General features: G+C 46.8%; 2 protein-coding genes across 4 annotated transcripts in view; one reads left to right on the top strand and one right to left on the bottom strand.

The window, feature by feature from the left end:
* ST7 (suppression of tumorigenicity 7) overlaps positions 1-1293 on the bottom strand; it is a 96208-nt gene extending 94915 nt beyond the window's left edge. For all 3 annotated transcript variants that reach the window (XM_061572866.1, XM_061572868.1, XM_061572867.1), the window contains exon 1: positions 1130-1293. In XM_061572866.1, the coding sequence (XP_061428850.1) occupies positions 1130-1280 (151 nt within the window). In that variant the 5' untranslated portion in view covers positions 1281-1293. The remainder of the gene's footprint in view (positions 1-1129) is intronic.
* Positions 1294-3188: 1895 nt separating this feature from the next.
* On the top strand, positions 3189-12524 carry LSM8 (LSM8 homolog, U6 small nuclear RNA associated). The gene is made up of 4 exons (XM_061572951.1): positions 3189-3304; positions 5908-5948; positions 7632-7759; positions 9985-12524. The coding sequence occupies exons 1-4, from the start codon at positions 3274-3276 to the stop codon at positions 10073-10075; spliced, it is 291 nt and encodes a 96-aa protein (XP_061428935.1). The 5' UTR covers positions 3189-3273; the 3' UTR covers positions 10076-12524.
* Positions 12525-27290: the final 14766 nt, after the last annotated feature.

The raw sequence follows: 27290 nt of genomic DNA, 5'->3' as shown, positions 1-27290 counted from the left end.
CATGCAGAGTGGTACACGAGTGAGTGACAGTCAGGGAGAGTGATGTATGAGTGAGTGAATGAGAGTCAGGGTGAGTGGTGTATGAGTGAGTGAGATCCATGGAGAGTGGTGTACGAGTGAGAGTCCAGGGTGAGTGGTGTACGAGTGAGTGAGTCAGGGTGAGTGATGTATGAGTGAGTGAGAGTCAGGGTGAGTGATGTATGAGTGAGTGAGAGTCAGGATGAGTGGTGTACGAGTGAGTGAGAGTCAGGGTGAGTGGTGTATGAGTGAGAGTCTGTGTGAGTGGTGTACGACTGAGTGAGAGTCCAGGGTGAGTGGTCTATGAGTGAGTGAGACCCATGGAGAGTCGTGTACGAGTGAGAGTCAGAGTGAGTGAGAGTCAGGGTGAGTGGTGTATGAGTGAGTGAGAGTCAGGGTGAGTGGTGTATGAGTGAGAGTCAGGGTGAGTGGTGTATGAGTGAGTGAGACCCATGGAGAGTGGTGTACGAGTGGGTGAGAGTCAGGGTGAGTGGTGTATGAGTGAGTGAGTGAGACCCAGGGTGAGTGGTGCACGAGTGAGTGAGTCGGGGTTGTGAGTGTGCTAAGAGCTCTCAGTGTTGCCCGGCCCCGCGTCTCTCCTCGTGCGCGCTCCCTCGCTCTCTGTCTGTGTCTCTCTGTCTGTGTCTCTCTGTCTGTGTCTCTCTGTCTGTGTCTCTCTGTCTGTGTCTCTCTGTCTGTGTCTCTCTGTCTGTGTCTCTCTGTCTGTGTCTCTCTGTCTGTGTCTCTCTGTCTGTGTCTCTGTCTGTGTCTCTCTGTCTGTGTCTCTGTCTGTGTCTCTCTGTCTGTGTCTCTCTGTCTGTGTCTCTCTGTCTCTCTGTGTGTGCGTCTCCCTGTCTGTCTCACTGTATCTGTGTCTCTCTGTCTCTCTGTGTGTCTCCCTGTCTCTCTGTGTCTCCCTGTCTGTCTCCCTGTCTCTCTATGTGTGTCTCTCTATGTGTGTGTCTCCCTGTCTGTCTCTCTGTGTCTCTCTGTGTGTGCGTCTCTCTGCTCACTCACGCGTGCAGGCGACCGAGAAAGACAACGCGCGAACGAGCGAGCGATCGAACGAGAAGCGCGCGCGTGAGGCAAAGATCCACGCCGACGGACCCACCCGTGTTGACGTTCTCGTTGATCCTGAGCGGGGCCCTGAGGATGTAGACGAGCAGCAGCACCATGAGGAACCAGAGAGCCCACAGGTAGCTCCAGGACCACGCCAGCGTCGCCTTGGCGCGCTCCACCAGGCTCGCGGCGCCCTCCGCCATCTCAGCGGGCGGCGCGCGGCACTGTGTGACGTCATCGCGGCGGTGGCCGTGGTGACGTCATCGCGGCGGTGGCGGCGGCCGTGACGTCATCGCGGCGGTGGTGGCGGCCGTGACGTCATCGCGGCGACGATGAAGTTTTGTTGTCGTTGCAATGACGTCATCGCGGCGGCGGCAGCGGCGATGAGGTTTTGTTGTCGTTAACGCGGGGGTTGCGGTGACGTCATCGCGGCGATGCATTTTATTTTCGTTGCGGTGACGTCATCGCGGCGATGAGTTTTGTTGTCGTTAACGCGGCGGTTGCGGTGACGTCATCGCGGCGATGAGGTTTTGTCGTTAAAACGAGGGTTTTTGGGACGTCATCGATGCAATGAATTTTGACATTAACGCGGGGGTTGCGGTGACGTCATCGCGCGTGATGAACACTCGCGCGGACGTCATCGCCAGAGGTTTGCACCGCGGCGACGTGGTGACGTCATAACACGAGTTTAGTTTCACGCCATGTCGGTGACGTCATCGCGCTTGTTTGCAACCGCTCCGGCGCGATGACGTCATATCGCGAGAGTTGTCGGCGATTCCGATGCAGCTGCCACGTGCAGAAGCAGAACAACAACATGAACCATCACCATGTGCATCAATAATAAAAATAAATATGCGACGTTTCGGGAGATATGCCCTTCGTCAAAGCACACGATGATGTGCTATTGAAGAAGGACCATTGCCTAAACCGTCGAGTATTTGATGTGTTTTTTTGACCCAGTGGGATTTACACTTTGCTACAGCATATCCATCTAACAACTACAACCACACTTGACTTCCTCACACAGTGGTGCCAATTTTATCCGCCCCCGTGGGATGATGGGCTGAGTCAACCACCCCAACCAATATTCGAATCCGCAAACCCTACCGATTGCAGCTGCTCGCTCGACATCGAATCAATATTTATACCGCAGGAGGAATCCGAGGAGCTATAAAGATATTTTTTCACGGATGTGCAGTTGGGGTTGATCAGAACGTTAACAACAGCAAACAATACAAAAAACACGATAGGAGTGCAAAGTATAGGAAATGTAAAAAAAAATCACTTTTAAAATACTGTATATATGGAAATGGAACTAAATTTGTATCTTACCATAGAATACAATATAAAGTGTTCCTCGTGTTAGAACGTATTTAAGCACCGTTTCAATACGGGCAACATTTTTATTTTATTTTTGTGTATTTGTTTGTGTTTCTCCCTTGCGATTGGACTTTGTAGGAGGAACGTTGAGATTGATAAGGGGCACGGGGTCACCAAAAAGGTCTGAATTGGTCTGTAATATAATAAGCGGCACTGATAAGGGGTTTACAGGTATATCATTGTGTTTGTTGTTGTAACGTCCTTACACCCCGTGCCCCTACTGAACAATATGTGATAAACAGCTTCATAGCTCATCGGATTCCTCCTTCAATACAAGATTCTGATTAAAATAAAAACTGTTAATCCTGCATAATGCTGTTAATCCTGCATAATGCACATGCATATGCAGTACTAATCACATTCCTGCATTTCCCATAAATATGCTAAATTCCTCTTGATATGCAAATTCCTTTGTCAAGGCGCCCAGCTTATATATATGCTCCAAGCTCGTGTGCTGTTTCATTCAGACTCTGTCGCCTCGACGGACCTGGTTTTCACCTGAGGACGGCTGCTTGCGTTGTGGCCGAAACGTCGTGAGAATAATTTTATTATGTTTTATTTTTATTATTTTATTACTTCCCTTCTACGTGACTTTACCGAAAGAACCAAGAAAGATGAATCCCTGCAGTCACGAAAGTTTTAAATAAAAAAATAAAATAAAAACATCAACAATTCTCATCCCTTAGCAATATGGCGCTCGCCACGTGCGTCGCGCGACCGAGCTGACGTCACGGGCGCGTCACGGCGCGTCACGCCACGTGGGGTCACTGGGGTCGCGGTGCCGGGAGACGCGTGGTGGTGAAAGCAGCAGCTGCAATGGCCTCCGCGTTGGAGACCTACGTCAATCGTATCCTCATGCTCGCCCCTGCTGCTGCTGCTGCTGCTGCTGTTGTTGTTGTTGCTGTTGCTTCTCCTCCTCGCCCTCCTCTTGCGGGGAGACAGGGGGTGCACGTGTTGGGGTAGACAGGGAACGCGCGGAGGATCGAGAGGGTGACGGGGGTCGCATCGGAGTTCATCACAAAGAGCGCGGGTTGGAATAATTCGCCGTCGTTTGAGGGGTTTCGTTGCCTCTGCTTCGTTAGCCCGCTCGCTGACCGGGCAGGGGTCAGCGAGGGGGTAGGGGGGTGGGTGGCGAGCGGATACTAATACCGCTGCGACTATAGTCGGCTCTGTCCCGTGGTTGCCCGTCACCCCCCTGTCCACAGCCGGGGCTCGAACCCGGCTGTGGGCCTGGCAGAGCCTGGCAGAGGGGGGGGGGGGGGTGCGAAGAACGTAGAGCAGCTGTGGTGTGGTGAGGTGTGGTGTGGTGTTTTGTGGTGTGGTGTTTTGTGGTGCTGTGTTGTGTGGTGTGCAGTGCTGCGGTATGTTGTGGTGTGTTGTGGTGTGCTGTGTTGTGGTGTGTGGTATGTTGTGGTGTGCTGAGGTGTGTTGTGGCGTGCAGTGGGTGGTGTGCTGTGTACTGTGGGGTGGTGTGCTGTGTTGTGGTGTGTTGTGGTATGCAGTGGTGTGGTGTAGTGAGGTTTGGTGTGCAGTGGTGTGTTGTGGTGTACTGTGTTGTGGTGTGCTGTGTTGTGTTGTGGTACTGTGCTGTGTTGTACTGTGGTGTATTGTGTAGTGTGGTGTGCTGTGTTGTGGTGTACTATGAGGTGACCGAGACTCCTTGTAACCGCACGCAATACATCATTATAGAGGCCTCGTGTGATCAGCCGGCGTACGGAGAACTATTGAGAGGCGGATCGATGAGAAGATGAAATTGTCTGCGGGTTTTTGGAGAAACGACGATGTCCCCCTGTCAGCTTGGTGCAGAACTTGACTTGCCTCCGAGATGAGATGTCAACAGTAACTTGGGGTACCGCATTCGCGTCCCCAATATGCAGGCGCTGCAGTGGCAGATTATCCCAGTAGCACAAGTAGCTACACGTGTGGTGGCTGCACGTGTGGTGGCTACACGTGTGGTGGCTGCACGTGCGGTGGCTGCACGTGCGGTGGCTGCACGTGTGGTGGCTGCACGTGCGGTGGCGACACGTGCGGTGGCCGCACGTGCGGTGGCGACACGTGCGGTGGCGACACGTGCGGTGGCCACACGTGCGGTGGCCCCACGTGCGGTGGCGACAGTGCGGTGGCTACGGGCCCAGCACTTTCAAGGGCCCCGCGCTAAATGCTTTCAAGCTATCAATTCCGGTTCAGTGATTCTGCACTTGCTCTATTACTATAGTACTATACTGCCTCAAAGTTTTACGAACGACGGGGTGTTTAAGGTTAGCGATTTGTCGTATTATCTGGCTGTATAGCAAATGGAAAAAAAACTGACTTTACTGCGCAAGTTAAAAATGTATACTCTTTGATTTTTCAGTAAAGTCACGTCGGTAAAACAATCAGTAAAATAAATGAAAACAACACCTGATGAAGGAAGCTTATGTTGCCTCCGAAACGTCGTGGTTTAATTTAGTTGTTTTCATTTATTTTATTGTTTTACCTACGTGACTTTACCGAAAAAGCAAAGAGTATGAATCCTTGCAGTCACGAAAGCTTCAAATCTAGAATTAAAAATGTTTGTTTTGATATTTATGTGGTTTTGTTTATTTAGTGCCCCTTTATAACATATGCCACAGGCCCCGCACTAGCTTCATCCCGCACTGCGGCGTCTTCGTTGTGACGCACCGGTAGAGCGAACGATTGATGGCAAAACCACGTCGGCACGTTGGCTGCCACGAGGAAGTCTGGCATCATCCGATGTCGCGCGAAGGCCCGGTGCAGAGGGACAGGTTGGGCGATCTTGTGGTCTCCCCGTGTGAGTGTGTGTGCGTGTGTGGTTGGTTTTGTTTGCAAGTGTCCGCTTTAAGCGAAGGCATCATTCCACGTTATAACGGAGCGCATTCCGCGTTCCCTCATTTAATAACCGCGTTATAGCGAAATCGCGTTGTGTCGAACACCGGGCGTTGAGCGAGGACTTGCCGTACCTATTTGCCCGCCCTTCACGATTGTGTTGTACTATTGAAAACTGCATTGGCACGAAACCGGACACGATAAATAGGCGGTATGATTACGTTATTTCATGTTGAACTTCTTTCGCAACCGTACGTAGACAACCGTACTAATCGGAGGTGCGGGGGAAGGACAACATAAACACAAAAAGCAGTTCTAATGAAATTAGTTTTCAACTTCGATTTGAAAGTGCGTAGCTCCCAGTGGCTTCTTCACATCTGGAAGGAAGAGCGTTCCAGACGGCCGCAGAAGCGCATCCGAAAGTGCGCGATGCGGTGACCGCCGCCTTTGTTCGATGGTCAGCCAAAAGCCGCCACTGCGGAGGATTGTCGGAGTTGGCTTGACGCTTTATGTCCTGCCTTGATGTATTCTTGTAAACACGTGGATTCCCTTCGTTGCCAGGTCGAAAATGTACAACTTACCCCTGGCTCTGCCAAGTTTGTCCTTAACTCTAGGATCCCACAGACACGGTCTCCGTCATCACTGCAGACGGGAGGATGATTGTGGTAAGCGGAGTTTGTGTTCGTTTTTTTAAATCCTTTATATTAAGTTCACTTGCTTGCGTGCTTGCTTGCTTACGACCGTGCAAATCTTTCGGTCGTTTTTTAACCCACTTCCCGTGATCCAATCGAGCTGACATTTTGCACACAGACTCGTTGTGCGTGACAATTAATTTTCGTGAAAAAAAATTTGCTAAATTTTACACTTTTTAGGGGAAAATAAATAAATATTTAATTACCAATTGCTTAATGGTGGCAGACAATCATCTGACCCATAGGTGGCAGCCATTTCAAGCCAGAGGACGAGAGGACTCTAGCCGCCACGCATATAAAGATTTATAGTGAAAAACTTTGTTTTTACGGGTTAATTTTTTAAAATCTCGCTCGTCAAACGCTCCGCTAAGGAGTCTGCGCTGCCTGAGGAGAAAGCGCACAGATCTGATGAAAATGTGTTCAAGTTTTGTCGTTGATTAAATATAATCCTGGAGAGCAGCGGCGGTGGCTACGCACGTGGCGTGTAATCCGCCACGGAGGGGAGGGTTGGCGGATCGTGCAAATGTTGCTTAAATAATCGTCATCTGTTTCCATCTGTATGGGCATAGAGTGTTGCCCGCCCGCACGCGCGCATGGGTTTTCTTGGGGTGCTCCAGTTTCCTTTCATTTGTATAACAATCGCTCGTATATTACGAGTTAATGAAGCCCGTCTTCGTCGGGAAAAAGTTTTCAATGAATAAGATTTTTGTTTACAATTTTTATCTACCATCAGACCACGAACAACTACTCCAAAAATGTGTTTTTCCGCAAAAAAAATTGTTGATAACTTGATTCAACTTCTTATATTTAAAGACGTATCCATGGGAAACCGCTCAATTTATAGATTACGTTTTTTTAATAATAGAAAACACTCATTCATTTACTTAACAGTCCACGAAGGGAAGCTGTCCTATCTTTGATCGTTTTCGAATTATTCAGATCTGAATATCATAAAATGCGGATTTTTTAAAATCTGAAACCGAAGAATCTCAAAAACAATAAAGATGGAACAATGGATAATTATATTTAACGCTCTATCAAACGAAAAAACGCAATCGTATATTTTTTTACGGTTTCTAAATGACCCCACGTGCACAAACATGTTTATGGGGCACTAAAAATCAAGATTTGGGGACGTGAAAATGTTAAAACCTCGTATTTTCATATCTTTACTGTTGTCTGTATCCTAAAAGCTCCATGTGTACCACATTTTCAACGTTCCACCTTGTCGGGAAGTACTCTTAAGAGGTTTTTGAAACGGACATACAGATTAAGGTCTTTACTTATATAGAAGATTTCATGTGGTGCTGGGGGTGTGTGTGATATCGCGAGGAGATACACGAGACGATTCACCTGTGCGCACCAGCATTTCTAAAGCCCTACACTTCCCCGTTGTATGGGATTCCGCAAACCAGCGACTAATGGATAATGCATTATAAGAAGTGATCAGCAACAAAGGAAGATGCAGCAGCGCTTAAGCCAAAGAGAGAGAGAGTGTTCATTGGTTTTTGGTTCTTTCGGTAAAGTCACGTAGAAGGGAAATAATGAATAAAATAAAGAGAATGGTGGTGGCGACGATGGTGAGCGAGCGACGGGTGTGAGTGTGGGGCGGTGATTGCTGGCGGACCGACCGGCGCTTGTGTGCGGCTGCGGCAGGGGACCCTCAAGGGCTTCGACCAGACCATCAACCTCATCCTGGACGAGAGTCACGAGCGCGTGTTCAGCTCGAGCCAGGGCGTGGAGCAGGTGGTGCTGGGCCTCTACATCGTGCGTGGAGACAACGTGTGAGTAGCCGCAACGCCGCACACACACGACGCCACTTTTATACACACAAAGACAAAGATCCACCGTGTAGCCTTAACGGACTGGAGGGGCAAGTGCTGTTAGCGAGCACCTTTAAAGGTCGGCACGGCACATGAGGGGGTGGGTGGCCAACACCATGCCCGGCCGCCTTTGTCTCCCTAGTGCGGCCGGGACGCTTCTTGAAAAAGATCCGCACAGCTCAGCGGGAACTTACCTGGCAAAATAAAAAATAGTTTTGGGGTATTTAGTTGAATGCATTCTTTCACACTGGCTGGGAAACACTTCCCCCCCGTAGGTCACGGCGTATCATCCTTGCTGTTGCAGTTACCACTCGAGCTTGTCGCGTGACCCGTTCTGTACAAACGCAGGTTCGATTTTGAGAGTGGGCGTTTGAGGGAGTGAACGATGTTGCGTCCACTATTGGAACCTTTTGGCGTCATCTGGTCCAACCCATGTGAGACTAGGCTCTAAGGAAAGCTGTCTCGGGTGTGGACCAATCAACTTCAAGGACAGTGCACATTATCAGAGTTGTGTTTTTTGTTTGCATTATGACTGCAGGTATTGTGGTCTATGCAAACATGACTCCTTGTAAAAAAAAGTGTCAGTTTTGTTGCCAGATATAAGGGTAAAAAAACAATTATCATATTTTTACTGGCAAATGAGGTTCCCATAGTGTAGATGCTTGCCCCGAGCTCTCATACTCTGATGGTGCATTGTCCTTGAGTTGTGCGCCTTTTGGTGTCATCTGGTCCAACCCATGTGAGACTAGGCTCTAAGTAAAGCTGTCTCGGGTGTGGACCAATCAACTTCAAGGACAGTGCATACATTATCAGCGTTGTGTTTTTTGTTTGCATTATGACTGCAGGTATTGTGGTCTATGCAAACATGACTCCTTGTAAAAAAAAGTGTCAGTTTTGTTGCCAGATATAAGGGTAAAAAAACAATTATCATATTTTTACTGGCAAATGAGGTTCCCATAGTGTAGATGCTTGCCCCGAGCTCTCATACTCTGATGGTGCATTGTCCTTGAGTTGTGCGCCTTTTGGTGTCATCTGGTCCAACCCATGTGAGACTAGGCTCTAAGTAAAGCTGTCTCGGGTGTGGACCAATCAACTTCAAGGACAGTGCATACATTATCAGCGTTATGTTTTTTGTTTGCATTATGACTGCAGGTATTGTGGTCTATGCAAACATGACTCCTTGTAAAAAAAGGTGTCAGTTTTGTTGCCAGATAGAAGGGTAAAAAAACAATTATCATATTTTTACTGGCAAATGAGGTTCCCATAGTGTAGATGCTTGCCCCGAGCTCTCATACTCTGATGGTGCATTGTCCTTGAGTTGTGCGCCTTTTGGTGTCATCTGGTCCAACCCATGTGAGACTAGGCTCTAAGTAAAGCTGTCTCGGGTGTGGACCAATCAACTTCAAGGACAGTGCATACATTATCAGAGTTATGTTTTTTGTTTGCATTATGACTGCAGGTATTGTGGTCTATGCAAACATGACTCCTTGTAAAAAAAGGTGTCAGTTTTGTTGCCAGATAGAAGGGTAAAAAAACAATTATCATATTTTTACTGGCAAATGAGGTTCCCATAGTGTAGATGCTTGCCCCGAGCTCTCATACTCTGATGGTGCATTGTCCTTGAGTTGTGCGCCTTTTGGTGTCATCTGGTCCAACCCATGTGAGACTAGGCTCTAAGGAAAGCTGTCTCGGGTGTGGACCAATCAACTTCAAGGACAGTGCATACATTATCAGCGTTATGTTTTTTGTTTGCATTATGACTGCAGGTATTGTGGTCTATGCAAACATGACTCCTTGTAAAAAAAAGTGTCAGTTTTGTTGCCAGATATAAGGGTAAAAAAACAATTATCATATTTTTACTGGCAAATGAGGTTCCCATAGTGTAGATGCTTGCCCCGAGCTCTCATACTCTGATGGTGCATTGTCCTTGAGTTGTGCGCCTTTTGGTGTCATCTGGTCCAACCCATGTGAGACTAGGCTCTAAGTAAAGCTGTCTCGGGTGTGGACCAATCAACTTCAAGGACAGTGCATACATTATCAGAGTTGTGTTTTTTGTTTGCATTATGACTGCAGGTATTGTGGTCTATGCAAACATGACTCCTTGTAAAAAAAGGTGTCAGTTTTGTTGCCAGATAGAAGGGTAAAAAATCAATTGTTGAGGTTGCGTTCATGTGCTGTGTGCGCAGGGCGGTGATCGGAGAGATCGATGACGACACGGACGGAGCGCTGGACTTGGGCAACATCCGCGCAGAGCCTCTCAACCCAATCATCCACTAGCCCTGTACCCCCCCCCCCCCCATTCCCTTCCATAACCCCTGACCCTATACACACGAAGATCCCCGTATAGCCTTTAACAGACTGATGGGGCTATACTCTTTGTTTTTTTCGGTAAAGTCACGTAGGTAAAAATAAATGAGTGAAAAAACAACGAAATTTTTCATTTATTCATTTTTACCTACGTGACTTTACCGAAAAACCAAAGAGTATGAATCCTTGCAGTCACGAAAACTTCAAATCTAGAATAAATGATGGGGCTATACCCTATACACACACACAGACAAAGATCCCCCAGTGTGTAGCCTTAACAGACCGTTGGGGCAAGTGCTGTTGGCGAGCACCTGCGAAGGCCGGCACGGCACACGAGGGGGTTGGTGGCCAGCACCACGCCCGGCCGCCTTTGTCTCCCTAGTGGCGATGTCCCCACGTCGCGCGAGGCGCTCAATTGAAGCCGAGTCGACCGAGGATCGGTTCGGATAATCGTCACTGGTGCTGGCCATGAGCGGGAATCGAACTCTGGTGGCCAGGTTCGGTAGTGCAGCGCGCTAACCGCTACACCACCGCTCCCCACCGGATACACGGAGCACACACGCACGCACACACACGTGCATTCGTAGCAAACCCTCGCACTCATTCTACACAAGACTCTCCTCGCATCCTCCTCGCCGGTCATCACTGCAGCCAAACTCGCGCTGCCGCCCCCCACCCCACATCGCACACTCGTCCCATTTGTCCGCTCACGTGGCTGTGAGCATCGGGAGCGGGGCGGGGAGGCTCACGCGGAGATCTCTCCCCGCCCAGAGATCCGCCCCCGCCGCCCGCCACTCGTCGTGTTGTCGTTTTCATCATTTTCCCGGCCACGCTTTGGGATCGTGGGCAGAGGCGGCGTGCGGCCGTCCCGGGAAGTTGACCGTGCACGGCAGGCAGGGAGGAGACTCGCCTTGCGACCGAATGACCGTTTTCGTCGGTGCGCGGAAAGGCGCGGCGATCGACCAATCCACGGTCCCGCGTTAAACGCGCGACAGGGAACAAACAAAAATACCGCGGTCTCAATTTTTGTATACGAATTTTTCTAAGAGGCATACAGCGCACGCAGATGGCGTCAACGTGGAGAGTTAATGTCCGTCCTCTCCGTGAATACAAAACTCAATTTTGTCGTGGCAGGGAAGAAGGCAACGTCGCATTTGATGGTCGAGTTTTGCCGGACGCAGGAACGAACACGGCGGCTGGTGGGCGGGCACGTGAACATCGCCTTGGGGGAGCGGTTTAGGTTGCGCAGAACAACTTGGGGTCTGTGCAACGCTTCTTGTTATTCCAGTTGTTGTCCATAATATATATATTTTTTTGGGTTAGATCGCGTAAATATATAAATGTGTCATTAAATCCGCCACCACCACCCGACACGGCCAACTAGTAAGGGTTGTCACGTAAACAGAACGTGGCCAATTCGTTACTAGCACAGCACACCAGGTTTGTTGGTGTGCAAAGCCACAACATTTACAACCTGAGCACGACGTTTCGCCAGTAATTACAACGAGCTTCATCAGGCGACAAGCCAGTTTATTTTTTAAATTCGGAGCCTTTCATTCTCTCAAAGCCCTCGTCGTCGCCACTGCGCAGGCCGCGCGACTTGTTCGCGAGCGGATGCGGCGACGGACGTTCGAGGTCGCGAGGGCCAGAGTGGTCAACGTAGCCAGAGAGCGTTCGTCAAGCGTAGCGTGGGTAGTAGTCCGTACGACGATTCGTTCGACTCGGGACGTTTGGCGCAGAGTACGAAATGACCGCGGTGCGGTAAAGCGATTCCCACCTTGAGGCGGAATCTGTTGTGGGGAGGAAGGGCGACTGACGAGAAACCACGCCGCGCCCGCCCCCTCCCCCCATCGCAACGGAAACTTTTTGTCGACGCGCGAAAGTGTTGCGGCACTGCGTGTACGAACAGAACAAAAATCTCTCGGCCTTGTCCAAACCACCAGCTCGCAAAGAACTAAAACCTGCGGCCATGCTCGTCGTTGAGAACCACCGACTCGGAGCTCGGAAAATGTGGCTCCTCCCAACAGGCAGCAGCGGAACGACGACGTCAACCGTGGACCGGTTTCGCCTTCGACGGGACTCGTCAGCACAGCCCGCAAACGACAAAAAGGCCGCGTGTTGGCAGTTCTTTTGAGCTGGTGGTCTGGACTAGGCTGAGAGCTGTGATGATGCGTGCAGCGCTGGTCACCTTTGTGTTGGTCAATGTAGGTGTCGGCAGAATGCTTTGCTCTTGAGATATTCTGACAGCCCAAAGGTTTGCGTGTTATTTGCTAAGGCAGGCCTGCTACCAGGTGTGTTTTGAAATTAATTATACATTTTTTTTTAGACCTGTTATCCACGTTAACAAAAAGTGCATTTGTGTTGTCTGGACATTTTAATTAATTTAGGGCTTTGTATTAAAGGTAGAAAAAAAATCCCATTTAAATACTTTGCCGAGACTTTTGAAATACATTGTGTGCGCGTGGCAATTGAAACACCTGTGTGTGTGTGTGTCAGTTGAAACGCCAGTGTGTGTGTGTGTGGCAATTGAAACACCAGTGTGTGTGTGTGTCAGTTGAAACACCAGTGTGTGTGTGTGGCAATTGAAACACCAGTGTGTGTGTGTCAGTTGAAACGCCAGTGTGTGTGTGTGGCAATTGAAACACCAGTGTGTGTGTCAGTTGAAACACCAGTGTGTGTGTGTACATACACATCGCAATCATCCCAAGCCCTCCTCCCCAACTTGCTTGATTCACCACAAGTTGATCGGCACAGCATTCACTCAACTCGGAGGAGGGGATGGCTCGCGATGCACGGGGGAACGACAGCCGGAAAGTGAATGCCCCAGGCCAGGCGAATTAGCCGGTGCCGAATTCCTCCCAAACTCTTGGAGTATTTACATTATGAGACCTCCTTTGCCAGTAGCAATATATAGTAATAGATTTTTACCCTTTTATCTGGCAACAAAACTGACACCTTTTTACAAGGGACCATGTTTGCATTAACCACAACACTTGCGGTCAAAATGCAAACAAAAAGACAACTCTGATAATGTATGCACTATCCTTGAAACTGATTGGTCCACACCCGAAACAGCTTTTCTTAGAGCCCAGTCTCACATGGTGTTGTACCAGATGACGCCAAAAGGCGCACAACTCAAAGACAACGCACCATCAGAGTATTGAGAGCTCGGGGTAAGCATTTACATTATGAGACCTCCTTTGCCAATAGCAATATATAGTAATAGGGTTTTACCCTTTTATCTGGCAACTCTGATAATGTACATTTTCAGACTCTTAGTTCTTTCGGTAAAGTCACGGAGGTAAGAAATGAAATGAATACAAATAAAACAATAAAAATCACGACGTTTCGGAGGCAACACAAGGCTCCGTCATCAGGTGGGACCGTCACAGCCAGATTTGCTGCATCAAGTGAGGCAAGGATTCAAGATGTAATCCCTTAAATGCGAGTTGAGGGGGGAGAAGAGGGGGGGGGAGCTCATCAGAATGTGGTAGCCAATGAATGGAACGTATCGGGAGGGAGGGGGGGCGGGGCTAAAAGAACACGTAGAATGGAAATAATAAAATAATAAAAATAAAATAATTCTCACGACGTTTCGGCCACAACGCAAGCAACCGTCCTCAGGTGAAGAACAGATCTGTCGAGAAGATAGAGTCTGAATGACGGTGACTCACCAGTGACTCACGGCCTACCCGTACCCGTCCGCGTTGTGGCCTGAAACGTCGTGAGAATTATTTTATTGTTTTATTTTTATTATTTTATTACTTCCCTTCTACGTGACTTTACCGAAAGAACCAAGAAGATGAATCCCTGCAGTCACGAAAGCTTTAAATTGAAATTTGAGCTAAAATCGTTTGTCACTCATTTCCCAACGTCTTGTCTCTTCTCACAATTCAAGTTCCTAGAATCAACCCACCCGCGCCTGCAACATGGCTTCATCCCAGAGGTCGCAATCAGGTACCCGATACCCGTACCCTACCCGTACCCGGCTGGGTACGGGTAGGGTACGGGTACGGGTAGGCCGTGAGTCACTGGTGAGTCACCGTTTGTCACTCATTTCCCAACGTCTTGTCTCTTCTCACAATTCAAGTTCCTAGAATCAACCCACCCGCGCCTGCAACATGGCTTCATCCCAGAGGTCGCAATCAGGTACCCGATACCCGTACCCTACCCGTACCCGGCTGGGTACGGGTAGGGTACGGGTACGGGTAGGCCGTGAGTCACTGGTGAGTCACCGTTTGTCACTCATTTCCCAACGTCTTGTCTCTTCTCACAATTCAAGTTCCTAGAATCAACCCACCCGCGCCTACAACATGGCTTCATCCCAGAGGTCGCAATCAGGTACCCGATACCCGTACCCTACCCGTACCCGGCTGGGTACGGGTAGGGTACGGGTAGGATGCGGGTACCCGTTTGCGACCCTGGTGCGGCCGGGTACGGGTAAGGAATCAAAACCCTGTTTGCGACCTCTGATAGAGCGTCGCCACCGCCGCCGTCTTCTGTGAATTGTTCGAACGATTCGATGAATGATGGTGTCGATGTCGTCTTTGGTTCTTTCGGTAAAGTCACGTATAAAGATAAAATAATAAATTAAATAATAGCATACTACGACGTTTCGATTGCAACACAAGCAATCATCATCAGGTATAAGTGAAATAGCAACAAAAATCTAACCAGAAAACTATAGACAGACATATAAGCAGGCAGATATCACCAATAGATACACAGAGAGAGAGTAACACAGGTACCTTGGTGATATCTGTCTGCTTATATGTCTGTCTATAGTTTTCTGATTAGATTTTTGTTGCTATTTCATTTACACCTGATGATGATTGCTTGTGTTGCAACGAAACGTCGTAGTATGCTATTATTTAATTTATTATTTTATCTTTATACGTGACTTTACCGAAAGAACCAAAGAATAATTCCTGCAGTCACGAAAGCTCCAAAATTAAGGTGTCGATGTAGTCGGTTGGTCGGCAGAGGGCAGTACAGCCCAATACATTGGACGGTGCGAGGCTTTGATGTCGAGTTGCCTTCGCGAAATTCGCACGTGGCCATCCTGATGAAGGGTCGGCCAAAGTCAGAGTTCTAGATTTGAAGCTTTCGTGACTGCAAGGATTAGGTTTTTCAGTAAAGTCACGTAGGTAAAATAAATAATAAAAATTATAGAAATAATAATAGATTTTTTTTTTATAAATCACGACGTTTCGGAGGCAACACAAGTCTCCGTCATCAGCTAAATGTACTGTATCACCTTGATACAGTAAATTTAGCTGTGACTGTCCCACCTGATGACGGAGACTTGTGTTGCCTCCGAAACGTCGTATTTGTAATTGTATTTCTATTATTAAAATTTTTATTATTTCTTTTTACCTACGTGACTTGACCGAAAAAAACCGTACACCAACGCTGTGTGCAAACATCCCAGTGGGATGCAAGTCAAACAACAACAACAACCACAAGACAACTTAGATTAAGGCCATCATTCTAACTCCGTACTACAACAAACAAACATGGCCCAAACCGAAAAACTTTTCGAAAATCACCAAAATAAGGCCATGAAGCCATGAAAGCAATCGATCATGGGAACTGATCATAGGAACTGATCTGTCACTCTCACAAACCGCACCAAATCCAGAACTCCTTGCAGCTCTGCCCAGGAGTTTAATCTCCACGCCCGAGAGAGAGAGAGAGAGTCAAGGACCACGATCGCCACGGCGTCGTTTTCTACTTTGTCGGCCCCCTCCGCTACCTGAAACACCGCCATCCCACCAGCAACAACAACCGCCATTCGCCACTAAGTGGCGGTGACGTCACCACGACGCTTGTGCCAGGCCATGTGCACCTTGAGGCCACGTGAAGTGTCGAACGCCCGCTGGCAGGTCACGGGGCAGACCCAGGTGCCACGGGTCGACTGACTGAGATGACCGAGATGACTGGCTGATGCACCACCTGTGCCCCCTACTGTGCCAACGATCATCACCACCACCTCCACACTCGCATCTTTTTTTTTATCCATAATGGAGGTTGTTGGGTTAAATCGCGTAAATATATAAATGTGTCGTTAAAACCCGCCACCACCCGACACAGCCAACTAGTAAGGGTTGTCACGTAAACAGAACGTGGCCAATTCGTCACTAGTACAGCACAAGTGTATAGTAGTGTAGTGTATAGTGTAGTATACTAGTACAGCAGTAGTGTATAGTTTAGTGTATAGTGTAGTATACTAGTACAGCACTAGTGTATAGTGTAGTGTATAGTGTAGTATACTAGTACAGCAGTAGTGTATAGTTTAGTGTATAGTGTAGTATACTAGTACAGCACTAGTGTATAGTGTAGTGTATAGTGTAGTATACTAGTACAGCACTAGTGTATAGTGTAGTGTATAGTGTAGTATACTAGTACAGCAGTAGTGTATAGTGTAGTGTATAGTGTAGTACACCAGTACAGCACTAACCGGTGTGTTGGAGAGCCAAGCCACAACATTTACAATCCGAGTACGACGTTTCACCAGTAATTACAACCAGCTTCATCAGGCGACAGCCAGATTTGTGGAGAAGTCTTACTGTTTCGTTCCCAAAAACCTCTGTTATGGATGATATTGGTCACAAAAGCCTACGTGTTCAACTTTTTTTTTTTAATATTTTGAATGTTACTTGAGCGTATCTCTCTGCGCTGGGCCCCACATATCGGGAGGCAAGTGAGCATTGTGCGCGTTATAAATTAGCATTGTTATTATTATTAAAATGTATAAATACATGGTTTGACGTTCTTGTTAACATTCATTGCGGCTCTAGAAATATATGTATTTTTTAAACCGAATTATCGAATTAAATGGCTCTTATTATTGTGTTTGCCAACTCCCCTGGGCCTTAGAAAAACACATTCCTGCGGAGGGAGCTGGTAGGAACGTCGGGTTGCTCGGTCAATGGCCAGGGTCAATGGCGGCGTGGTGTATTCCGCAAATATGGCCGACTGTGAGGGCGGGCACAAGCCGGCGTGAGTAGGTTAAACGTTGAGTTTTATAAGGGCCCCACGGGGTGACCAGCCCCTCCCCACCCAGCCCCACCCTCCCCACCCAGCCCCTCCCCACCCTCCCCTCCCTCCCCTCCCCACCCAGCCCCTCCCCACCCTCCCCACCCAGCCCCTCCCCACCCTCCCCTCCCCACCCTCCCCACCCAGCCCCTCCCCACCCAGCCCCTCCCCACCCTCCCCACCCAGCCCCTCCCCACCCTCCCCTCCCCACCCTCCCCACCCAGCCCCTCCCCATCCTCCCCACCCAGCCCCACCCCTCCCATTTTTGGATGCACGACGGACGGACGGACACAATAATCACCTGTGGGCTGGTGTAACCAGGAGGTTCCTACCAGTAAAAGTAACATCGCTCCTGGAGCCAGCCTCGCTGACGGCATTCAAACCCAAAGATATATATTTTTCCTGACCATAGGTGGCAGCATCATCATCATCTCTCCGAGTGGGTAAATCACAGCGGCGGTTCGCATGCAGAGAGATACCAAGGTGGAGGCGAGGCCCATGCCGCAGGCACTTGGGAGGTAATGAACTGTGGTGTCGAGTTGCATTCGTATTGTAAATTTTAAAAAGTTACATTTGTTATGCTAATCATTCTTGAGATATTTAAAGTTGCAAAGGTCGTGTTTGGTTTTCTAAGTCTCCATCATCATCATCCTCACCAGCCATGATCAATCCACTGCTGCATCGGGGCTCTTGAAATCGCGGGTTTGTTTCTTTTATAGAATTCTAAAAAAAATATTCTTGTTGCCAACCCCTGAACCGAGCCTGTTATTTTAAAGGTTAGTTTTACTCTCGTTTTCCGTTTCGTTATTCACGTGCTAAGTTTACCTATCCGTGTAGATTTTACAGTTTTGTACCTCCATAATAATTGGCATTTGCTCTGGACAAATCGGTTGCCACCCAGATACAACAACACAACTACAATTACAGGGACTCCTCTACTTGCGAACGAGTTAGGTGCCAGAGGTCTGTTCGTAAGTCGGTTTGTTCGTAAGTCCCAACTTTACTCCTGTCGATTCCAAACATGCTGTGCGGCGTACACACTAAACACGGGGAATGGCTTTAAAAGTTGTATAATCTCCTGCAGATGTAGATGCCACCGGTTCTTCATGCTCTGCACATGTAGATGCCACCACCGCCATCTATTGCGCGGGGCGGTTGAACTCACGACTCTAGGTTCGAAAAAGGCAACTGGACATACGGACCAGGTTTGTTCGTATATCTGAAAGTTCGTAAGTCGAGTGCTCGCAAGTAGAGGGGTCCCTGCACACTGCTTTTTTCCCCTGCCGTGCGTGCTACTCACTCCCCATTGCCCCAATAACTCCTTCCATTTCTTGAGCCAACCTCACAGGCAACATGTCAAAATCATCTTGAAGAGCCACGCGCGGTGGGACTTTCCACTTTACCACCATAAATAAAACGAAACCATCCCCATCCTACCAGGCAGAGCCCACTGAGGTATTAACTTATTGTTCAGAAGCGGGCTTGTCCACAAATGATAGCTCAACAAAGTGGCCCATCATTTGAACATTTATCGCACCTAAATAGTCTAAATAATCTGAATGCATGTTTATAAATGTGGAAGGAAAAACCGGAGGACCCGGAGAAAAAAAATCCACGAGACCACGGAGAGAGAGACACGCAAACTCCAAATATACAACAGGCGTCAGGGTCCTCTACTCTCCCCCTAGGTCGACTCAGCCTCAAATGAGTACCTGGTGCGTTGTGTAAATATCGCCTCGTGTGCATTGCTGGCCTTAATAGGATCTCGCTAACAGCACTTGCCCCAACAGAAGGTTAAGGCTACACGGGCGATCTTTGTCTTTGTTTTTGTTTCCTGGCGAGATAAGAGAAATGCAGAGGATGTGGTGAGCGAGAGAACGAACTGTCGAGGAGAGATGATAGAAGGGAGATACAGGTGACAGAGATGTCACGACGGGAGAGATGTGTCGATCGAGAGACGTGGGGATGGGGACTGAATGGAAGGAGAGAGACAAAAAAACAAGATAAGCCAGTGACAGATTAATTCGCTTTTTTGTTGTTTCGATTTGAATTCGAGGTGATGTTTGGTGCAGCCCTATATATATATTTTTTTATGAATCCCTGGGTCCCTGAGTCAAGCCAATTGAGTTGACCTTGGTTTGAGTGTGCTGTTTGTTTCTGCGTGGGGCAATATAAATATATTTGCTGTTGTACAGTGTCGTGAGATGAAGTTTCGCATGAACGTCGATATCACCGGTGCGCTGTGCTAGTGACGAATTGGCCACGTTCTGTTTACGCGACAACCCTCACTCGTTGGCTGTGTCGGGTGGTGGCGGGTTTCAACGACACAACATTTATTCATTCTTAGGTTTTTTCGATACAGCTATCGTGCTGTGACTGTTCCACCTGAAGACGGAGGCTTGTGTTGCTTCCGAAACGTCGTGATTTTTATTTTAGTTTTATTTTACTTTTATTAATTTAAATGTTTTTACCTACGTGACTTTACCGAAAAAACCTAGGAATATGAATCCTTGCAGTCACGAAAGCTTCAAATCTAAAACAACATTTATATATTTACGCGATCTAACCCCCCCCCAACCCCCTCTGTTATTCAAGTTCAAGTTCATTTATTAGGTATAGCCCTGTGAGCCATTCAGCTCTTGAATCGGGTGCAACCGCAACAAACAAAAAACAAAAACATGAACAAAAAAACATCTTAAAGTGAATATGTGACTAAGTGCAAACAGAAAATCCAAGAAAAGACAGCAAAAAATATTTCAGAAAAAACACCGTACACCAACGCTGTGTGCAAAAATCCCAGTGGGATGCAAGTCAAACAACAACAACAACCACAAGACAACTTAGATTAAGGCCATCAGTCTAACTCTGTACTACAACAACACAAACATGGCTAAACCAATACACTTTTCGAAATCACCAAAATAAAGCCATGAAGGCAATGAAAAAGCAATCATAGGAACTGACGGAATTTTCACAATAAATGGCATAAACAACATGTACTACCAAAACCCTGCAGCCATAGCTGGCTGCATGAGTCACTCCACAACAGCAGGAGGTTTTGTTCTGTTATCAACGCCGTGTAGTGCATCACTGCCACACAGCACCGCCACGTCACCTCGGTGCAAATCAATTCGTGCCACCGCCCGAACGAACACAAGAGCTGCCCGTTTTTCAGACCGTCCCGGGCCAAACCCGTGTCAGTTGTGAGTGGTTGTTCGGCCATATTTCACCACGGTGGTGAGTGGGATGTCGTCGAATGGGTGGGGTAGTTCCGATTCAGATATCACTTGCCACTAGGTGGCAGCCAAAGGAAAGGACCACCACCACAACAACTAACCGCCATTCGCTTCTAAGTGGCGGCGACGTCACCACGACGCTTGTGCCAGGCCATGTGCACCTTGAGGCCACGTGAAGTGTCGAACACCAGCTGGCAGGAGGTCACGGGGCAGACCCAGGTGCCACGGATCGACTGACTGTGATGACTGAGATGACTGGCTGATGCACCACCTGTGCCCCCTACTGTGCCAACTTGCTGTGCTTTAGCCACCCTGCGCTCCACTCGTTGTTGTGAGCGTCGCTCCTCCGCCCTCCGTTGTTGTTGGAGGGCGACTGCCTCCAATTGCCCAGTAGCGTCCTTCACAAGCCTCCTCCACAGAGGCCGATCTTGACACCACTGGTACCAGTCATCGGCAAGTCCACTCAGCTCCACGTCCTCCTGTACCAGATCACTCCATCTCTTCTCGAGCCCGTGCCGCGCCCGTTTAGCCCCCTCGATCCAGGCCGAACAAAAACAAAGATCCCCCGTATTGCCTTAACAGACTGTTGGGGCAAGTGCTGTTAGCGAGCACACACACACGCGTGCGCGGGAAAATTTTCAACCGCACATTTATTGATACGTTTGAGAACTCATGCGGGCCCGTTGAGAGATACGTAGGGGGGCTGTGGGTTTTAGCAAGGGGTGGGCAGTGATCAGTGAGGGTCTTGACTGAAGGTCCACCAAACCAAGACAGTTGAGAACCACGGAGTGAATGACATGGCATTGTTCTTCAGGTCACGTGCCACAGTGGTGAGATGTTAACTAGCTCGCCTGGTACACAGGAGGTTGTGGGTTCAATCGCGACCCATGACGCCTGCTGCTGTATATTTGGGATGTCTCTCTCTCTCTCTCCCCGTGTAATTTTTTTCTCCGGGTCCTCCCGTTTATTCCCTCCACATTTAGAATCAGTAATTGTCTGCTGCTATAGATTTCCACATGATAAGCCTCTTTTTCGTTGAGAAATCGTTTGTGGCGAGGTCGCTTCTGAAAAAGAACTATCCGGTAAAATTTAATAAAAATGTGTTTCAGGTAGCAAATGGCCAAAAAGGAAACGTAACATTGCGTATAATTCTTGGACCAGGTGGAGTGAGTCTGTGGGCTGTGTGGCATTTGTAACAAGAATCCCAAAAAATATAATCCCGTGAATTCTAATCATGACATTTGTTCTAACAGAGTGTTCCATCACACTGCGGACGCGGCCGAATATAGCGACGTGCTCGGTAACATTAAACCCGAAGCGGGATTATTAATGCAAGAAGCTTTATTGAAGCCTACGCGAGTCAAATTAGTCCCTGTGTCAATCCCACAGAGTATTCAATCACACTTTTGTTCCACACAGCAGCGGATTATTTACATTCTCGTTAAGAAAATGGAAATATAATTTTAAAAATTCAACCAGAATGACATTAAAGCAAGTACGGCACTCAGAATCAGAAACGGTTTTAATCGCCATGTAAGTTTGCACAAACAAGGAATTCACTATGGCGGGACGGTGCATACATTGAACAAGTAGGAATCTTAACTTATATAAAAGGTATACACTCTAACTATACTAACGTTACAAAGTATAAGTAATACTAAAGGGCTAAAATCTTTAAAATATGAATAAGTAGACCTTATAAAATGCGAATGTAAAATGTTAATTAGCCGTATTAAACAATCTTAAAATACAAAAATACAAATAAGAGTACACGTTGTAAGTATGGAACGGTGTAATTATGTAGATAAAATGTTATAGTAAGTGTAACAGTCATTTTAAGTGTAACAGTCATTTTAAGCCCTTGGCCTTGTTGAGGAGGCCAACAGCGGATGGGAAAAAACTGTTTTTATGACGTGAGGTTTTGGTCTCCATCTAATTCTGATGTCTGGGGTTTCTTAAATATATAGAATGTATGAACAGCAGTGCGTGTAATACACTACACGCTTCCTGCCATTAAAAAACATCCTAAATAGGACTTATTAATGCTACATTCCCACCTAGATCGCTGGATAACCACTTCACAGTCAAGCCCAGTCCTGTGATGTATGATTTAAAGTTAAACATCGATGGACTTGAATAACGACGCGCCTTAATTGTTGGTAAAATAAGTATTACATTTTTTTAAATAAAAATGTGCATAATTGTTGAGAATGTAAGGTACAAGATACATGAGCAGATCACGCGTCTGAGATGTTTTCAGGAGGCTTCTTGTTTGCTCACATATTTCATAACTGTGCTTGACATTCAACCAGAATGTGATTTTTTATTTTATTTTAATTCACTTTTATTAATTAAATTTTTTTACCTACGTGACTTTACCGAAAAAACCTAAGAATATGAATCCTTGCAGTCACGAAAGCTTCAAATCTAGAAACAATAACACCCTTTTGTACGTACATATGTACGTTGAACTTCTTTCGCACCGTACGTAGCCAACCGTGCTAATCGGAGATGCGGGAGTAAGGACAACATAGCTTAACACGTAAAGCTGTAAAAAAACATGTGTACATCGCCAGGTCTTGATTTTTTTGGGGGAAGCTGGCCATCTTTAGGATGTAATGCGGTTCACACGGAGAAACAGTCGAATACATCGTTTGTTATCCGTGCAATATTCCTTAAAGATCCTGCTGTAATCATTGTCTGTAATGTCTCGACGATTTTGTATTTTTTTGTTTTCTTGATGCTGCTGGCTCTGCTCACGCACCACGGATCTCCCGTGTGAAATAGCCGGGCGACTGGCGAGACGGAATCCACCCGTGTACCAAATCGAAGTCAGCTCATGAAGCCTTGTTGCTAAGTGAGGTTGCTTACTTATACAGGAACGCGCCTGTGAGCCTCGGAATGCTTTTTGTGGAGAGCAACGGCGCCACAGTGGCTAGGAGATGTTAACTCCCTCGCCTGGTGTACATGAGGTCGTGGGTTCGATCCCAACCCTGACGATGCCTACTGTATATTTGTAGTTTGCGGTCTCTCTCTCATCATCACGGTGGCTAGGAGATGTTAACTCCGTCGCCTGCTGTGCAAGAGTTCGTGGGTTCGATCCCAACTCTGATCATGCCTGCTGTATATTTGGAGTCTGCGTCTCTCTCATCATCACGGTGGCTAGGAGATGTTAACTCCGTCGCCTGCTGTGCAAGAGTTCGTGGGTTCGATCCCAACTCTGATCATGCCTGCTGTATATTTGGAGTGTGCGTGTCTCTCTTTCTCTCAACATCACGGTGGCTAGGATATGTTAACTCCCTCGCCTGGTGTACAGGTGGTCGTGGGTTCGATACCGATCCTGATAACTGCTGCATATTTGGAGTCTGCATGTCTCTCTCCCCGTGATGGTCGCGTGGATTTTTCTCCGGGTCCTATGGTTTTTCCATCCATATTTAGAATCAACACGCGTTTAGGGTATTCGGCTGCTGTACATTTCCACGTGATAAGTCACTTCGTTGAGCTATCATTTCTGGCCAGTGGGCCTTACCTGCTAAATCAAACAAATAAATAAAAAATACTTGCCCGATTCCGAGTTTGTTATTTCATTGATATGAACATCAACATCATCATTATTATTAAAACAGTATAATGTGCAACCATTTGTCAATCCACTTTTGGATGATGGATTCCCCACGACCCATTGCGGTCATGGGGAATGTTCGGCTACGCTGCACCGTGATGGTGAAGTGTGGTCAGTGAATGTTGGAGAGGGAGGGCATCATCATAACGGGTTCTGATATCACCGTCCATAATAAAGGCTTTTGGGCTAGATCGCGTAAGTATAAATGTGTCGTAACCCTCCACCACCTGACACAGCCAGTAAGGTTCGTCACGTAAACAACACGCGCCAATAAGTTTACTACTTCATCCCCATAACATTTACAATTTGAGTACGTTGATGTGTCGCTGGTAATTAAGCTGACACCACCGTGTTCATGGTGCTCTGACACCACTTTGCCCCATTATTACAATCACCACATTGCCCCCCCCCCGCCCCCATCATTGACCCGTTATCAATATGATTAATGATCATAACCATATTCTTGGTTCTTTCGGTAAAGTCACGTAGAAGGGAAATAATAAAATAATCTAAATATATTTATATTAAAATAATATAAATATATTTTTTATTATTTTAATATAAAATAATAGAAATATATTTATATTATTTTATTATTTCCCTTCTACGTGACTTTACCGAAAGAACCAAGAATATGAATCCCTGCAGTCACGAAAGCTTTCAATCAAAAGATCATAACCATGATTACATTTCATTCGCAGTATTTCTATTTCATCCACTGAGCTACGAGCGCTTTGACCGGAGGCGACCTGGCCACACGTGATGAAAGCTCATCGCCGTGGCTGACATTATCATCACGCGTGGGAATTTATAGCAGCAGCGGCCAAATCATCTAAGCGCGCATTCCTTAACGTGGAGGGGATCAATAGAGGAGGACGGAGAGAGAAAACAAGTATAACCCGTAAAAACAAAGTTTTTCACTATAAATCCTTTATATGCGTGGTGGCTAGAGTCCTCTCGTCCTCTGGCTTGAGATGGCTGCCACCTATGGGTCAGATGATTGTCTGCCAGTATTAAGCAATTGGTAATTAAATATTTAATTTGTTTTCCCTAAACAGTGTAAAATTTTGGAAAACATTTTTTCACGAACATTAATTGTCTCGCACAACGAGTCTGTGTGCACAATGTCAGCTCGATTGGATCACGGGAAGTGGGTTAAAAAACGACCGAAAGCTGACTGCCGCTTAATTATAATAATAGTTCAATTTATAACACGCGCAAATTTGCGGATGTAATGGCCGCAACTCAGAGGCGCGGAGCCAAGCTCAGAATCGCTCGAAAGCACGTGCTTATAGAGGTGAGTTTTTAAGTACTCTTAGGTTTTTTCGGTAAAGTCACGTAGGTAAAATTTTTTAAATCAATAAAGGTAAAATAAAACAAATCAAACAATTCACGACGTTTCGGAAGCAACACAAGCATCCGTCTTCAGTTGGAACCGTCACAGCCACGACAGCTGTATGTCGTCGTTAATTTTTTTATTTGTTTTATTTTACTTTTATTAATTCCGAAACGTCGTGAATTTTTTAATTAGTTTTATTTTACTTTTATTAATTAAAATTTTTTACCTACGTGACTTTACCGAAAAAAAACTAAGAGTATGAATCCTTGCAGTCACGAAAGCTTCAAATCTAGAGTTTTTAAGTCTCTATTGAAGGAGGCGATTGAGGTGATGCTGCGAATGTGCAGAGGGATATCGTTCCAGACTGTTGGGGCTGCCACCGAGAAGCGGCGCTTGCAGATGGCAGTTGTAATTGCAGGCGAAACGTCGTTCTCGAATTGTAAATGTTGCGTAACGATGACGTTTCTTCACCTGTAACGACTATATAACTATTTTTTTGTTCTTTTTTTATCCAAATTAGGCACCACGGAGCTTTATAGATTTTTTTTCCACAACTGATACGCTAAACAAGTGGCTTATCATCATCATCGTCATCATCACGTGGGAATTTATAGCATGCAGAAGCCAAATAATCTAAACGCGCGACATCGATTCTAAATGCGAATGAGTCCGTGTCGTGTGACATCAGCAGACGTCGAGCTGGCAAAGTGTAAACAACTCACGGGGGAACTTGTCCACACGGTCTCATTGACTCATGGCTGGCATTCCAGCAGCCTCACGCATCATCCACGTTGCGAAACGACGACGTTTATTCACCTGCAACTATTGCATAACCAACGTCAGCTTCCGTCTTCGAAACGTCGTGATTGAATGTATTTGTTTTATTTTTATTTTTGAACCTACGTGACTTTACCGAAAAAAACAAAGAGTATGGATCCTTGCAGTCACGAAAACTTCAAATCTAGAAATAACCAACGTTGTTATATTTTACCCCAGTAAGGCCTCACTGAGCTAAAATCTTCTTGGTTCTTTCGGTAAAGTCACGTAGAAGGGAAGTAATACAATAATAATAATAATAAAACATAATAAAATAATATAATATTTTTACTATTTTATTATTTCCCTTCTACGTGACCTTACCGAAAGAACCAAGAAGATGAATCCCTGCAGTCACGAAAGCTTTAAATCGAAATTTGAGCTAAAATCGTTATTCTTTTTCAGAAGCGACCTGACTATCACAACTGATAGCTCAACGAAGTTGATCATCATCATCATCACGTTGGATTTTATAACAGCAGCCAATTACTCTAAACGCGGGGTGATGTTGATTCTAAATATGGAGAGAATATTTCGATTTAAAGCTTTCGTGACTGCAAGGATTCATCTTCTTGGTTCTTTCGGTAGTGTCACGTAGAAGGGAAGCAATAAAATAATAAAAATAAAACCTAATAAAATAATTCTCACGACGTTTCGGCCACGGTTGCTTGTGTTGTGGCCGAAACGTCGTGAGAATTATTTTATTAGGTTTTATTTTTATTATTTTATTGCTTCCCTTCTACGTGACTTTACCGAAAGAACCAAGAAGATGGAGGGAATAAACCAGAGGGCCCGGAGAAAAATCCGACACCGCAAACTCGAAATATACAGCAGCAGGCGTCAAGGTCGTGGATCGAACCCATGACGTCCTGTATACCATGCGAGGGAGTTAACATCTCCTAGCCACCGTGATGATGAGAGAGACACCGCAATCTCCAAATATATAGCAGCAGGCGTCAGGGTCGGGGTCGTGATCGAACCCACGACCTTCTGTATACCAGGCGAGGTAGTTAACATCTCCTAGCCACCGTGATGATGATGAGAGACACCGAAAACTCCAAATATACAGCAACAGGCGTCAGGGTCGGGATCGAACCCACGACCTTCTGTATACCAGGCGAGGGAGTTAACATC

Source organism: Lethenteron reissneri, chromosome 51 (assembly GCF_015708825.2).
Source record: "Lethenteron reissneri isolate LAM-NWPU_2019-01 chromosome 51, ASM1570882v1, whole genome shotgun sequence".
Taxonomy (NCBI): Eukaryota; Metazoa; Chordata; class Hyperoartia; order Petromyzontiformes; family Petromyzontidae; genus Lethenteron; species Lethenteron reissneri.
Note: the sequence above shows the minus strand (reverse complement) of the source record. Positions and strands in the feature narration are given on the sequence as shown.